Raw genomic sequence first — 16,246 nt, 5'->3', positions numbered from 1 at the left:
TCTCTATACATATATCTTATGTATATTAAAAGTGTGTGTGTGTGTGTGTGTGTGTGTGTGTGTGTGTGTGTGTGTGTGTGTGTGTGTGTGTGTGTGTGTGTGTGTGTGTGTGTGTGTGTGTGTGTGTGTGTGTGTGTGTGTGTGCGCGCGTGCTTCGTCAGGTGGTGGCAGAGCAGATCCCCCAGCTGGTGCAGGGTGTGAGGGGCAGTCAGTCCCAGCCCGACAGCCCCAGTGCCCAGTTGGCTCTGATCGGGGCCAGCCAGAACTTCCTCCAGGTACACATGCTCCACTCACAAGAACAAAACTGGAGTTTAGGCGAAACAAATACAAATATGGCATAATGAAAATCAGTTACACAGTTTCAATGAGTGAGCCAACCACACCACCAACGATGTGTATCCAAATGTGGTACATTGTGAAATGAGGGGTGTGTATAAGGACCCTTTGCTCTCCTCCTCTTCCTCCAGCCCGGTGCTAAGATGGCCACGTCGGCCAAGGCCACGGTGCCCACCATCGGAGAGCAGGCGTCCGCCATGCAGCTCAGCCAGTGTGCCAAGAACCTCGCCAGCGCTCTGGCAGAGCTGCGCACGGCCGCCCAGAAGGTAACCAGGAGCGACCCCGTGAACAGTTCCCATGGTGACGGTTCAACAGCTAACGGGACCTGTCCTGAAACCGCTTCGGGCAGCGTTCTTCACAGCTGCTGCATTACGTATTTTTAGTCTTTGTTTTTCGGTGGTTCCTGTGGTTTTTCACATTCTTGTGTCTGTATGTGTTATTTGTCGGTCACAGGGTCGTGGTTTGTACATCTGTATAAAAATACACTTCCGTTCTTCTTTATTTATCAAATGAATCACAAATACAGTCTAGACAATGTTGATGTGGTAAATATACTTGCTGAAAACGTCAGGTTTTGAATGGAATATCTACAGAGGTGTACTGTACAGTCCCATGTCCAGCCACCATCACTCCTGTGTTCTAATAGTACATTGTTTAGCTCATTGTGTTAAAGGCTTAATTGATGATTAGAAAACCCTTGTGCGATTATGTTAGCACAGTTGGAAACTGTTGAATAAAAGTGTGAGTTTTCATGGAAAACATGAAATGGTCTGGGTGACTCCAAACCTTTGAAGGGTAGTGTGTATATATAATACGTACATAATGTACATAATTGATGGACATGTTTCAGGCCCAGGAAGCATGTGGACCTCTGGAGATAGAGAACGCCTTATCTGTGATCCGAGGCCTGGAACGGGACATGCAGGAAGCCAAGGCGTCGGCCGGAGCTGGGCGTCTCAAACCACTTCCTGGAGAGACGGTAAGACGCTCCACTGACCGGGACTCAAAGGACGCACTGTGGAGCTTTTTCGGTTTGTGCGCCATTTTGCCAGATAAAGAATACTTAGGATCCGATCACACTGGGACACGTCTGTGGACCGGGGCTGGGGGCACAACTGGGCTGTCAAGTGAGGTCAACGGAAGGAAGTGATGGATTTAAGCAGATTTCAAGCTCTTGCCCTCGCTGTGCCAATGGATGAGGACGGGGGAAACCCAAACCTCCGTTTGGGTTTCCCCCGTCCACACCCAGTAGCACAGCACAGGCAAGAGCTCGACGTCTGGTTGAATACATTATTCCACGATGGAAAAAGGGAAACAGTCTGGTGAATGCCACCTTCACATTTACATTTAGGGCATTTAGCAGATGCTTTTATCCAAAGCAACTTACAATAGGTACATTTGCCAGCCACCACCTACCAACCTACTCCGTCGCCTCCTCGAGTTGTCCTGATGAAAACCGGCAACAAATCCGGCTAGACGTGGCAAAGTCCTAGCTTGATTTGATTGGCTGCCTAAGCCGAGTGTGACGTTGATGAGCGCTGGTACTCCGTACCTTGTGCTGAAAAGTTGAGACTGTTGTTACTTTGATGCGCGTCTAAAAACGCTAGAAAATCTTGACACGTGGCACAAGAGCGGACGGCAGGCCTCGTACCGTAGGAGGACATTGGTTCCTCTGTGTGGTCGCCCCCATACTGTACAGTTTAATATTCCCACATTGTCATTCTTCTTATATTCATGTTTAGCAACCGCCCACTTACAGAAATACATTAGTTTTACCCCACTCAGTGTGCAAATATCTTGCTGTTGCCTGTAACCAATACCTATAATATAACATAATATTATCATGCTTTCCTGTTGATGTTCTTCAGCTGGAGAAGTGTTCCCAGGACCTGGTGTCCAGCACCAAGTCTGTGAGCTCTGCCATCGCCCAGTTGCTGAGTGAAGCCACCCAGGGCCACGAGAACTACACAGGTACACCTCTCTCATGGTCACCCAGGTCTTCTGCTTAAAGGACACCACCCTGTTTGAGCTAGTCCCCGGCGGCCACCATCACCATGATGGTGAACCCAGTCTGGCTGACTTCTGCTAGATGCCCAGCTTTGATTCAGGGGCTGGGCTGTGTTTCTGTCTAGGCTTTCGCTGTCTCCACCCGCTGCAAATAGATTTTGGGTGTGAAGGGAATGTTTGATGGATGTTGCAGGGTAATCCAAAACGGCCAGTACGTTTTGAACCCAAAGAAGGCTCCATGTTTCTGATGACACCATGTTTTCCTCTTGTCCTACGTTTAAATAACGTTGTGCATTTTAGTCTGAAAGTCAGACTTTGTATTTCATGTGTACATTTTATAGTCTGATGTTAGTCTTTAGTCAATCTACAATACCTTGTTTGAGGGTTTGTTTTTCCTGTAAATGCAGCACTAGTACAGCAGTCACGTCAACAGTCATCCTAGTCGTCCTAATCACCCTGTTGACCTGCTGGCCTCCTCCTCTGATCTCTACCGTCTCTCCTGGTTCCCCCGGTCCGTTCCCGACCCCCCCTCCCCAGGCATGGCGGCCAGAGACGTGGCCCAGGCGCTCCGCTCGCTGGCTTCCGCGGCCCGAGGCGTGGGCGCCACCGCCGGCAACCCTCAGGCCTGCGACGCCATGCTCAACTGCGCTGCGGACGTCATGGACAAGTCCGGGAGCCTGATCGAAGAGACCAAGAGGGCGGTGGCCAAGCCCGGGGACCCCGAGAGCCAACAGAGACTGGCCCAGGTCTGTGGTGGGGTTTAGGGGGGATGTGTGTGTGTGTGTGTGTGTGTGTGTGTGTGTGTGTGTGTGTGTGTGTGTGTGTGTGTGTGTGTGTGTGTGTGTGTGTGTGTGTGTGTGTGTGTGTGTGTGTGTGTGTGTGTGTGTGTGTGTGTGTGTGTGTTGTTAAGGGCATGTCAATGAGGAATGGCACTGGCATGGAATGGTTTGGGGGTTGAAAAGCCCGACATAAAAGACAGGACAGAAAAGGTTTGTTTATCCTGTTCAAATAAGGGAATGTTTAGGAATGTTTAGACCTTCAAAGGGTCGACAAACAACACTTGTTTGTCGATTTATCTTAAGTGTGTGTGTGTGTGTGTGTGTGTGTGTGTGTGTGTGTGTGTGTGTGTGTGTGTGTGTGTGTGTGTGTGTGTGTGTGTGTGTGTGTGTAGGTGGCCAAGGCAGTGTCCCAGGCCCTCAACAGGAGTGTGAACAGCCTTCCAGGCCAGAGAGACGTGGACAACGCTATCCGGGCCGTAGGAGAAGCAAGCAAGACTCTCCTGGCTGACTCGGTATGTACCTTTTGGGTTTGATATACTTAGCAACTTTAACTCAACACGGTAGCCTTGTTTTTGGCGCCAGGTTAAAAAAAAAATCCTGAAGCATACTCACTAAATTGACATTTTCTGAAAAGCAATTATTCAATATAATATGATATTTTATATTTTTACAAGATTGAGGTATCATAGACCTGTGGCATAATACAAAGAGCAGGCAAAACAGGAGTTAAACAAAATAATAGCTCATGTACATTTCGGTGTCCAATTCAGCCCTTTGGGATTTACATGTCGAATGAAAAAAAAACTTGATTAATTTGAATGCATACATTTATACAAGTTAACTTTATTCATAATAACTGCTGTAAAACCTTGATTAGTACCATTATCCTCTCCTCATGTTACATGAGTAGTAATGAGGATGCGTCTCTCTCTCTCCTCTTCAGTTCCCCTCCAGTGGGAAGAGCTTCCAGGAGGTGCAGGCCCAGCTGAATCAGGCCGCGGCCGGTCTGAACCAGTCAGCCAATGAGCTGGTCCATTCCTCCAGGGGCACCACGCAGGAGCTCGCCAGGTCCACCAGCAAGTTCGGAGGGGACTTCAACAACTTCCTAGAAGCTGGCGTCGACATGGCTGGGACATCCCAGGTGAGCAGATGTTTGAACCACTCGATCATTAGGGTCATGATGAGTGAGACACGGAAAAACATTAGCAGCAGGCTTACTGTATGTGCCCATCGTTAGGGGGGTGTATGAGATAACGCAAATAGGGAGGGTTCAATTGTTAAAATTAGGAATAGGTAAACATGGGGCAAAGAATATAGTATTTTTACTGAATAGTATGTACGACGTGTACAACGTTTCTCAAAAATAAAAATAAGTAGCAACATCAATAGATCACATTATTTATTATTGTGATCTATTGATGATGCAACTCAATAGATCTTTCAATTTTTTACTTTGTTTACTTTATCTTGTATTGCATAAAATATATGCTATGTGGTTGTTGAGGAACCAAGCATAATAATTGTACTTGCGTAGGTTTGTACGTGTGTACTACAATAAGATGTAATAAAAGTGACTCTGATTCTATAACGAGTTCAATCCCCTTCTGACGACTTTGATTCTCCTCTGGTCGGACAGACCAAAGAAGATCAGACCCAGGTGGTGTCCAACCTCAAGACCATCTCCATGTCCTCCAGCAAGCTGCTGCTGGCGGCCAAGGCCCTGTCCACCGACCCCGGCTCCCCCAACCTCAAGAACCAGCTGGCTGCGGCCGCCCGGTATGCCCGCAGAGCACCGCTCCCCCAGTTGACACTCGTCTGTCACCCTGACGCCTGTCAACACCTGTTCATTAGCTGGTCACATGACACATTGGACTGAAAGGCCGTGACATCTTGAGTTCATTTCCTGTGTAAATGAATGGAACTAAAAAAAGAAATAGATGCTGTATACATACGTTCTGTCACACGTGAATAAATACATACATGTATGAATGCATGAATACAATGCACATATGAACCTGTATGTAGGCTGCTCACCCCGGTTCTGCTTTGCTCTTCGGTTGTGGTTGTACAGGGCGGTGACAGACAGCATCAACCAGCTGATCACCATGTGTACTCAGCAAGCCCCCGGTCAGAAGGAGTGTGACAACGCTCTCAGAGAGCTGGAGGTGAGAACCACAGCGCCTCACTTCCTGCTGTCAAGGACGAGACTATTGACACACAAACAGACTAGTTGTCTGTCATTAACAAACGGTTAAGTGTGCACACATGTTGCCATATGTGAATGCCATATGTGGAATCCCCCCCCCAGCCCCCTTTGAAAGATGGGGTTAATACGTTTTCGCTTTTGATGATTGATTTGAACAACTGCGTCAAAAATAATAATTGTTCAATTTTTTTAACCCTATCCATTATTTGATTAACATACACCATCTGAGTTACTCTTCATTTAGTATGGGCCTTTGGTCCGTCAGTAGAATTTGTGTTTAATATTTTTGCATTGAATACTTTTAATAAGATTTGCTGTTTGGATACCTATCAAAATGTATGTTTTGCTTTTCAAAGTAAACCAACCATGGTCATTTCCAGATAACATGCACTGGGACTGATAATCCACAATTCCAAACAATTCATTCATGCATTCGTGGCGTGACCATTGTGCTGTTCTGTGTGTAGTCGGTGCGGGAGATGCTGGAGAACCCTACAGAGGCCGTCTCTGACCTGTCCTACTTCGACTGCATCGACAGAGTCATGGAGAATTCAAAGGTAAAAAATGTTTACTGAAAAACAAAAGCGTATGTGAAGAAAATATATATATTTTGTAACTTGTAACTGAACCTAAATTTGTTTTTGCATGAAAAAGAGAAGACGGGCATATTGTCCCATAGGAAATGCATCTCAAACACTTTAACAGTGCATACTGTCTATAAATAATCCTGTATATTTCAAATACAAATCAACACAATGCAATAAGTAAAAAAAAAAAAATATATATATAACAGACATATACAAGTGTATTCAATTGTACTGTATGTTTACAGTCTGGACTGTAAACATTACAACACAACTACAGAACTACAGCGAACAATGTCTTTGTGTTTTGTGACAGGTGCTTGGAGAATCCATGGCGGGTATTTCACACAACGCTAAGAACAGTAACCTGCCGGAGTTTGGGGACTCGGTCAGCGCGGGTTCAAAGGCCGTGTGTGGCCTCACTGAAGCAGCTGCCCAGGTAACAACCCTACTCTGTGTTAGCTCACAATACAACTCTCTACTCTACTCTCTATTCTCTACCACTCTCTATACAACTCTAGCTGGTGACACATTACTTCTTATCATTTGTGACCGGTCCAAGACCGCAGCTGTCCACACACATGGGACACAGAAAGCATGATGATCCTCTAAAGTGACAGTTCTCTTGGTTGTCAGGCTGCCTACCTGGTGGGGGTGTCAGACCCCAACAGCACCGCGGGTCAGAAGGGCCTTGTGGATCCATCCCAGTTCGCCAAAGCCAACCAGTCCATTCAGATGGCCTGCCAGAACCTGGTGGACCCAATCTGCACCCAATCCCAGGTTCTTATCCTATCTGTAGTTCATATACAGTATATGTATACATACATCAGACATGTCGTTCATTACTGCATAACCTAATGTTAATTCATGCTTATATTGCCTTTTTGTTAAGTGTTACCAAATCCCATTTCGTTGTATATCCACCTGTATCTAAACTGGAGCTCTCCTCCATAGGTGCTGTCAGCTGCCACCATTGTTGCCAAACACACGTCTGCTCTGTGCAACGCGTGCCGCTTGGCTTCCTCCAAGACCTCCAACCCTGTTGCCAAGAGACAGTTTGTTCAGTCCGCCAAAGAGGTGGCCAACAGCACCGCCAACCTGGTCAAGTCCATCAAGGTTGGTAGTTGGAGTAGCAACATTAGCTTAATCTGTGTCGTTTTTAATGTGTGAGCTACATGAGCTTTATGTGTGTAGTTTCAAATGTGTGCGCTACATGAGCTTAATGTGTAGCCTATAGTTAAAATGTTTGCACTTTATTAGCTTATTGTGTGTAGCTTAAATGTGTGCACTATATTAGCTTAATATGTAGACTTTAAATATGTGCGCTACATTAGCTTACTGTGTGGATTTATAATGTGTCTGTGCGTTCTCTTGCAGGCTTTGGACGGAGCTTTTAACCCTGAGAACCGAGAAAAGTGCAAAGCGGCGACAGGGCCACTGATCGAAGCGGTGGATAACCTGACTGCATTCGCCTCCAACCCCGAGTTCGCTAGTGTCCCCGCTCAGATCAGCCCTGAGGTACCATCCGCTCACATGTTGCATCTCTTCAACAACACACTGTGTTTCCTCTGCCCATGTGTACTATGCGTATTGCGCTACGGTTGTGGTTGTTCAGGGCTGTGACAAACGGCATCAACCAGCTGATCAGCAAGCCCCCGCCCAGAAGGAGTGTGGCAACGCTCGTATATGTGATTAGAGCTAGCTCGTGGGTTGAGCTACAGAGTTTATTTTGTCAGAGATGGAACGTGGCCATTAGACAATTATATGATCTGCGAACAGACCTCCAAGGGGTGCCCCGTTATTGCATAATAATGGACTTCATGTCCTCCAGTGATGTTGCCGAGGCGAAGCTCTGGTTGCTATGCAACCTCGGCCGCTTCACCTTCACCGAAGTTGTTAGAATGTTAATGACCACTCAGAATCAGGTATTCTGCAATGCAGAGGTATCAAAGTTGTTGTGTGTACTCTAATTGACCAATCAGAATCAGCAAAGTATTCAGCAGTTCTGTGATGTAAACCACTCCATCAATCGCCTGCTCATGTCCACCGCTTGTAACCCCCAGGGCCTTGCGTCCATGGAGCCCATCGTAGCAGCGGCTAGGACCATGCTGGAGAGCTCCACCGGGCTCATCCAGACCGCCCGCTCCTTGGCCGTGAACCCCAAAGACCCCCCCAGGTGGTCGGTCCTGGCCGGTCATTCTAGGACCGTGTCGGACTCCATCAAGAAGCTTATCACCAACATGAGGTACGCACCCACTCCTCTCAAATCAGCAGCTCTGCAAGGGGCTTTGAGCTAGGTATAGTTTATAGGAAACACATTTTTATTTAGCAAATTTTTTTTTTTTTGTTATTATATTTAGGAATGTTTAGACCTGTTTTATTTCTATATAAATGTATTGAATAACTTAAATTATTGTAATACTTTTCCCCCCAAGCAATGAAGCACACATTTATCTCAGGAAAGCTGGTGGCAGGCTAGGCCTTTTCTAACACATCTCCTCTCAAGTCATACCTGCAACACTGTGTGTGTGTGTGTGTGTGTGTGTGTGTGTGTGTGTGTGTGTGTGTGTGTGTGTGTGTGTGTGTGTGTGTGTGTGTGTGTGTGTGTGTGTGTGTGTGTGTGTGTGTGTGTGTGTGTGCGCCTGTGTGTAGGGAGAAGGCCCCTGGCCAGAGGGAGTGTGACGAGGCCATTGACGTCCTCAACAGCTGTATCCGTGAGGTGGACCAGGCCTCCCTCGCTGCCATCAGCCAGCAGCTCAGCCCCAGAGAGGACATCTCCCAGGAGGTAAACCACGTGCACGGGGAACATTATGTTGAGCAACAATACACACAGAGAACAGAGAAGGATCTGAGCGCTTGTGTGTCTCCATGTGGCAGGCTCTCCAGGAGCAGATGATGACCTCCGTCCACGAGATCAGCAACCTCATTGAGCCGGTGGCCATCGCGGCCCACTCTGAGGCCTCGCACCTGGGACACAAGGTAACCCCTACCCCACAGCGCCTTATTTTTATTAATTTCAATTTATTTTTATTTATTTATTCAGGGAAGGCCATTAAGAGCACGTCATTTCATTGACGCCCTGAAAACAACCTACAAATAAAAACAGAAATACAAATGTACAATATATATAAACAGTAGGTAAAAAAAACAGAACAACATTTCAATACATACAAATAATACACCCGACCCCGGATAAGCGGACGAAAATGAGATGAGACAAATAATACAATACAATGGGACAATTGAGAAAGCTATTTAATACACGAGCAATCCTTACGCGACTTCATACCCTGGAACGTCTCAATTGAGACCTGAAGTCTATGCCATCCGTCTAATCACACCTCAAACATCAGTCTGTTGTCACTGCATGGACATACGGTTAGCTCAAAGTGAATGACAACAGATGTTTTTGCCGATTTTATGTCTTCTACTGTGTCTTCTCAATATTCAAACTGCCTCCAAAACGTTGTCTTCCTCAGGTGTCTCAGATGGCCAGATACTTTGAGCCACTGATAATGGCGGCTATTGGCACAGCGTCTAAAATCGTCAGCAGCCAGCAGCAAATGGCTGTGTTGGATCAGACTAAGACCCTGGCAGAGTCCGCACTGCAGATGTTGTACACGGCCAAGGAGGCAGGAGGCAACCCCAAGGTAAACACGACGCACACTGCCTGTGAAGTGCTGAGCTCAGACGCTACTGCCATTTATTGTACTTTTTGTTTTGTGCAAAAAGACACAATCGACAGACTCATATCACTAAGCTCAAACAATACAACAACACACAAAAAAACAAAACATTATGCAAAACTATGAAATATTCCCCCAAAAGTATTTTTTTATAATTGATGGTGGTGGTGGTAAAAGTTATGTTTTTAAAAAGGAAATATTTGAGATGCTACAATGTACTCCAACAAATTGGGATTTAGAATGGATACTGCATTGCATTCAGCCTGGTCAGTGGTATTTGGATCCAGAGGCCAAACGTCGTGCTGTGGTCTCCTCAGGCGGCCCACACCCAGGAGGCCCTGGAGGAGTCGGTGCAGATGATGAAGGAGGCGGTGGACGACCTGGGAGCCACGCTGTCCGAGGTGGCGGGGGCCGCGGGCGCGGTCGGGGGCATGGTGGACTCCATCACCCAGTCCATCAACAAGATGGAAGACCCCAATGTGGGAGACCCCGATGGCAACTTTGTCGACTATCAGACCACTATGGTCAGGACGGCCAAGGCCATCGCTGTGACCGTGCAAGAGATGGTGAGATGAACCCTTATTCAAACGTTGACCGGTATTTCCTGCACTGCGTTTCAAAGCCGATGCGTTAATTGGTGGAGGCTCTCCTTAGCAACCGGAGAAGATAAAAACCTCTGGTGAGGTTGCTGGAGTTTTTCTTTTTAGCAATGTACATGCGTGTGTTCTCGCAGCATAAAAAAAAAAGTTATTAAAGGATTATTTTATTCCATACAAGCAACAAAAGATCATTTTGCGGCTTTTAAAAGGAAAAGTCGACCTAAAAGCCGAAGGCACACTCATCATTCTAGTTACTGAAATCATTAATGTCACTGATGTCCTTATCCAAGTTCTAATGGCTTAGACTATCTAAAAGGGCACAGGACTAAGGTGCATATCCACTACATCTCTAACTATTTTGACCTATTCTGGTTATGTGTTACAATTTACTGTCACACTGAGCCTCTCCAGTATGCTCCTATCGCCAGTCAGACTCATATCGTGTTTCATTCTGTAATTCCCCAGGTGACAAAGTCCAACACAAACCCAGACGACCTCGGAGGCTTGGCCAATCAAATCACCAACGAGTTCGGAGACTTGGCCAATGAAGCTAAATACGCAGCCATCACCGCCGAGAATGAAGAGGTAAATGGGAAGGACAATCATGGCACATTACTGATCATATTTTGACCACCCTATCCCTTTCCTCATATGATTGTCACCCCTGCTCTGATCATGTTGGTTTCAACAACGGTGTGTCTGCCTCCCCGACCCTCCTTCCTCAGATCGGCTCACACATCATCAAGAAGGTGGGAGAGCTCGGCTTCTCCTGCACCGGCCTGGTGACCAAAGCCGGGGCGCTGCAGTGCAGCCCCAACGACATGTTCACCAAGAAGGAGCTGATCGAGAGCGCACGCAAAGTATCTGAGAAGGTGACCCCCCCTAGACCCACTGAGCCCCCTAGACCAACTTACTCACTCTCAGCCAATAGAAGAGAAGGCCACTTTTGAAGTCCTGAGAATGTCCAAGGTCAAAAATAATATGTAAAGGAAATCGCGACAGTAGCTCAGGAGGTAGAGTGGTTGACTAAACGTAAGGTTGCTAGTTGCGAGCGTCGAGGTGTCCCTGAGCAAGACGCCTCACCCCGACTGCTCCTGACGAGTTGGCTGTCACACTGAGTGGTTGACTCCGCAGTCGGTGGGTAAATGTGTGAATGAATGGTTGTAAGTCGCTTCGGATAAAAGCGTCAGCAAAATCCCCTTAATGTAAATGTAAATGAGTCAGACGGATCAACTCAACCGGGTATCCTTTTAAATCTTTGAAACCATAACTTCATGTGCATGCGTGCATTGAATTGACAGTATCCGGTTTACTTCCAGATCGCTTCATCATGTATTCCCCTTCCAATCCCATCAATCCTCCAGGTGTCCCATGTCCTGGCGTCTCTCCAAGCTGGTAACCGTGGCACCCAGGCCTGCATCACCGCGGCCAGCGCTGTCTCGGGCATCATCGCTGACCTTGACACCACCATCATGTTCGCCACGGCAGGAAGCCTCAACAGGGAGAACTCTGAGACCTTCGCCGACCACAGGTCAGCTTTGGAAAAAACACAAAAATATTTTGGCTGTCAAGATAGTATTTTGGTTGTATTTGAAAGGAATACAATAATGTATCGTGATGCACAGGAAAAACATGCAATATGATGACGTCTGCAGAACTGAAACACTCCCGCGTGGCCTGAATGACTGTTTGTTAATTATGATTATTATCATATAGTATTATAGTATGATGCCATCTGTGTAATAAACTCTCTGTTTCTGATCAAACTAAATACTAACTCTATATCAGCAACAACGAAAGGAGGGTTCAATCTTTTTAGACGCCAGAGTCGTGACAGAAGCTAGATGTTTAGTCTTTCACAGCATGTCCACAAATCTGCAGCCATGTGTCACAGATCTGTTTTGGGTCCTCAACTTAACGTACGTCTCTCCTCACAGAGAGCACATCCTGAAGACGGCCAAGGCGCTGGTGGAGGACACCAAGCTGCTGGTGTCGGGGGCGGGGGCCAGCCAGGAGAAGCTGGCACAGGCCGCCCAGTCCTCGGTACTCACCATCACCAAGCTGGCCGACGTGGTGAAGCTGGGAGCGGCCAGTCTGGGCTCTGAAGACCCAGAGACGCAGGTGTGTTCCGGCTGTTACAGGATGGAAATGCTTATCCTTTGACGGCTCACTCTCTAGACCAGTGCTTTCCAAACAATCACTCTTTAAAACTGATTCCCATTATCACATACTGTAACGTCATGCACCATTTCACTGCATTTCGACAGGTCTGAGAATCACCACTCTCTGATGTGTGCTGGTCTTGACAAGTCATGGACCCACCCCTGTGTACTGTGCTTCTCACAGCTGTGTTGTGTCTCCCCCCTGTGTGCTGGTCTCCCCCCTGTGTGCTGGTCTCACCGCTCTGTGCTGGTCTCCCCCAGGTGGTCCTGATCAATGCAGTGAAGGACGTGGCCAAGGCGCTGTCGGACCTGATCCGCGCCACCAAGGGGGCGGCGGGCAAGCCTCATGACGACCCCGCCATGCTGCAGCTCAAGAACTCTGCCAAGGTCAGACCCCTCTGGCGGCCCGCACACGAGGAGCTCCCAGCTCCGTGGTGTAACTCCAGGAATCAACTCTGTGTGTCGGTCTTAACGTAATGATTCTCTCTGCAGGTCATGGTCACAAACGTCACGTTGCTCCTGAAGACGGTGAAGGCGGTGGAGGACGAGGCGACGAAGGGAACCCGAGGCCTGGAGGCTACTATTGAACATATCAAACAGGAGCTGGCTGTGAGTCCACTAGTCACCTCCTTCATTCCTTTTATTAAAGGGGCGCTCAAGACAAAACTGTCTGGTTTTAACAGGCTAAAGGTCTTATATGGTCAACATAGTAATCGTACTAAAAGTTTTAAAGGTTATGTTATAAAATCCTATGTTTTGAAGTTTGGGGAGACCCCGGTGGCGAGGTGTATGTGTGGATGTTTGAAGCTCCGTCTGGGCAGCGGTTGATTCTTATGTCCGCACCCGAGAGTGGGTTAAGCCCCTAGGACTATTTTTGTATAACGCCATGGAGTGTGGTGCATTTCATATCCAACATCGCTCGTTATAACGCCCATACAAAACGACGGCAGTAGCTTAAAGATCCCACTCCATCAGGGCTCCTAAACGTTCACCTGCAGAGCCTTTTGAACTGATCAAGCAGGGGAATTGGACGGCATTACACTGAACACTCCTCTGTCTGCTCAGGTGTTCAATAGTCCTGACCCACCGCCTAAGACGGCCACACCAGAGGAGTTCATCCGCAAGACCAAGGGCATCACCATGGCAACGGCCAAAGCGGTGGCTGCTGGGAACTCATGCCGGCAGGAGGACGTCATCGCCACGGCGAACCTCAGCCGCTGCGCCATCGCCGACATGCTGCACTCCTGCAAGGTGAGCGGGCAGAACACAGGCTTACATGGAGCAGATTGGACCATTCTTAACAATTATGGAGAAATAACATGAGGAACCTCTAATACTTAATTGTAATGCCTTGTGATAGTAGAGGAATATCATTACACAAACAAATGAATTGTTGCAATGTTGCTGTGTTGCTGCCCTCTGTGCAGCAAGCGGCCTACCACCCGGAGGTCAACCAGGACGTCCAGCTCAGAGCGCTGCGCTACGGAAAGGAATCCGCCGTCGGATACCTGGCTCTATTAGAGCATGTGTTAGTGGTGAGATAAACGCACACACACACGCACACACACGCACGCGCGCACGTACGCAGACACACAGACACACACACAGACACACAAGCACAACCAGAGACAGGCATATGCAGGACACGAGCCCATGCAGACACACGCAGTCACATAGACACGTACTCGAAGACACAAAAAGCAGACACACAAGCACAGGCACACACAGACACTCGCGTAGACACAAAAGCAAACACGGACACAGACGCAGACGCCCACACAGACACACAAGCACACACAGACAGACACACAGACACACACAAACAAAGACACACAAGCACACCCAGACACACGCAGACTATTACGCACACTCGCACTTTGGCGACACCTATGGCAATAAGCGGTTATTGCAAGTTATTGTTTTTGGACCTCACTGCCATGACTTCCCAGACTCCCACACAGGGATCAGTCACTAAGCAGTTTGTTTTATTTGGTTTGCACATGCTTTGAAAGTTTCATCATCTGTAGTCGTCAATCTTTTTGTTTGTAAGGCCATAGATCGGAACAGTTTTCGCTAGCCAGGACTGTAAAAAACACAAACACCGCTTCCGACACCGCTGCTCCGTCTACCGTCTCGGCGGCAGAGTTTGCTGACATCGTCACTGTCCCTGTCGCTGGAAAGTGGACACCGACATCTAGTTCATAACACTCCTAATATTGCAAATGCAAGGGCTTTCATCAGTGGCCAGAGTCATAGTGGCTCCATCGCCATTGTGTGACAGCAATTGGTGAGAGATATTGACTTAACGGCATCTATTTATTTATTATTAGCGTCTGTGAGATTATTTCTTCTAAGTTTTGTTTTGAAAGTATCCAACTGTAAAACTCCCACCTCTCCCTTCAGGCCTTCCTCCAAACCCGCTCCCCTAAATCCGGTGACGAGCTCACTAGCACTAGCTGTAGGTCTGCTGGCCTTTTGGAAGACTCGTTCGATTTACTGATTGATTTCGGGATGTAAAGGGAATTTAAACAAAAAATGCTTCTCGAATAAACGTCCTACCCTACATTTGAACACTTAAGATAATATCATTAATAAAAACGAATAGTTACACACATTAAATAATACAGATAGTAAGATACACATTATGTTATAACAGAAAAAAAAAGTGTATTAAACTAATGCTGGGAATGTAAGTAAATCACTTCCATTGCCTGGTGAAAAGCTTACATGGAACGGTGAGCCTAGATGGCTCGCCTTGTATTTAGAAGCACACTCAACACCCTGTCTGTGTTTTAAAACCCAATAGTTTGGTACACTTAACGTTTGTTATGCCGCATGTGGTGTTCTGTTTGGCCATTCCATAGATTTCTGTGGCTGAAGTCACTTGCCTCAGGCGTCCTTTTACGGAAACACATCTGAGTGAACTTGAGCGCAGCATACCTCTGTTGTGAGACACACAGTGTGCACCTGTCGTATGCTGGCAGCAGACACGGCCCCACAACAATCAAAGGCCATGTCCTAAGACTACTGCTGGATATGCTCCAAAACCGATAGCTCTATAAAACAGTCTCTAATCCAAAGACTATAGCTCTATAGAACAGTCTCTAATCCAAAACCTATTGCTCTATAGAACAGTCTCTAATCCAAAGACTATAGCTCTATAGAACAGTCTCTAATCCAAAACCTATTGCTCTATAGAACAGTCCCTAATCCAAACACTATAGCTCTATAGAACAGTCTCTAATCCAAAAATGTAGCTCTATAGAACAGTCTCAAATCCAAAGCCTATAAGCTCTATAGAACAGTCTCAAATCCAAAGCCTATAGCTCTATAGAACAGTCTCAAATTCAAAGGCTATAGCTCTATTAAACAAATCCTAGAGCTTTGTAGAACCTGATCCATTCTAAAGAATATAGCTCTATAGAACATGCTCCAAAACATATATCTATATAGAACATGCTCCAAGGCATATAGCTCTATAGAACTCTATAGAACAGTCGCCAAAGCATATAGATCTATAGAACATGCTCCATTCTCATGCATATACCTCTATAGAAGAAATAGATCGAGCCAAATGGAAACAAATGCAACCTAGGATAATTGATAACAATTTTAACAACTCCTGTATGTGCCTTGGAGGACTCATGTAGTATTATTGACAGTGAGGGTGTTCAGAGCTGAGGAACCAAGGCAAAGTCATAAGGTAACACTTGCATTGAGAAAAGACTTACTTGACCTTCTTGTATCTATTTCTGTAATCTGACTAGATGGTGTTTCTTTTGAGCTAACTGCTGCAATACTGTGCTACTACTGCTACCAGCGCACCGTAGCGTAGTCGTAGAGGTGTCATGCAGCACCCGCACACCCACTGTGTAGAGCACGGTGGG

General features: G+C 46.9%; 1 protein-coding gene across 2 annotated transcripts in view; it reads left to right on the top strand.

Annotated features, from left to right (window-relative positions):
• The window catches only part of tln1 (talin 1), a 43,756-nt gene that overhangs the window by 18,499 nt on the left and 9,011 nt on the right, over nucleotides 1-16,246 (top strand). For both annotated transcript variants that reach the window (XR_009525397.1, XM_060050522.1), the window contains exons 23-49: nucleotides 162-275; nucleotides 468-602; nucleotides 1,187-1,315; nucleotides 2,205-2,307; nucleotides 2,881-3,089; nucleotides 3,515-3,634; nucleotides 4,066-4,263; nucleotides 4,759-4,898; nucleotides 5,194-5,287; nucleotides 5,796-5,885; nucleotides 6,229-6,351; nucleotides 6,549-6,692; nucleotides 6,867-7,028; nucleotides 7,290-7,430; nucleotides 7,976-8,157; nucleotides 8,565-8,697; nucleotides 8,790-8,891; nucleotides 9,392-9,562; nucleotides 9,916-10,164; nucleotides 10,663-10,782; nucleotides 10,923-11,069; nucleotides 11,562-11,728; nucleotides 12,135-12,318; nucleotides 12,621-12,746; nucleotides 12,852-12,968; nucleotides 13,425-13,610; nucleotides 13,787-13,894. Coding sequence is in view for 1 of the 2 variants with exons in the window: in XM_060050522.1 (XP_059906505.1) it covers nucleotides 162-275; nucleotides 468-602; nucleotides 1,187-1,315; nucleotides 2,205-2,307; nucleotides 2,881-3,089; nucleotides 3,515-3,634; nucleotides 4,066-4,263; nucleotides 4,759-4,898; nucleotides 5,194-5,287; nucleotides 5,796-5,885; nucleotides 6,229-6,351; nucleotides 6,549-6,692; nucleotides 6,867-7,028; nucleotides 7,290-7,430; nucleotides 7,976-8,157; nucleotides 8,565-8,697; nucleotides 8,790-8,891; nucleotides 9,392-9,562; nucleotides 9,916-10,164; nucleotides 10,663-10,782; nucleotides 10,923-11,069; nucleotides 11,562-11,728; nucleotides 12,135-12,318; nucleotides 12,621-12,746; nucleotides 12,852-12,968; nucleotides 13,425-13,610; nucleotides 13,787-13,894 (3,894 nt within the window). In the remaining variant the exon portion in view is untranslated. The remainder of the gene's footprint in view (nucleotides 1-161; nucleotides 276-467; nucleotides 603-1,186; nucleotides 1,316-2,204; nucleotides 2,308-2,880; nucleotides 3,090-3,514; nucleotides 3,635-4,065; nucleotides 4,264-4,758; nucleotides 4,899-5,193; nucleotides 5,288-5,795; nucleotides 5,886-6,228; nucleotides 6,352-6,548; nucleotides 6,693-6,866; nucleotides 7,029-7,289; nucleotides 7,431-7,975; nucleotides 8,158-8,564; nucleotides 8,698-8,789; nucleotides 8,892-9,391; nucleotides 9,563-9,915; nucleotides 10,165-10,662; nucleotides 10,783-10,922; nucleotides 11,070-11,561; nucleotides 11,729-12,134; nucleotides 12,319-12,620; nucleotides 12,747-12,851; nucleotides 12,969-13,424; nucleotides 13,611-13,786; nucleotides 13,895-16,246) is intronic.

Source organism: Gadus macrocephalus, chromosome 4 (assembly GCF_031168955.1).
Source record: "Gadus macrocephalus chromosome 4, ASM3116895v1".
NCBI classification, from domain to species: domain Eukaryota; kingdom Metazoa; phylum Chordata; class Actinopteri; order Gadiformes; family Gadidae; genus Gadus; species Gadus macrocephalus.
This window is presented reverse-complemented; position numbering and strand designations above follow the sequence as displayed.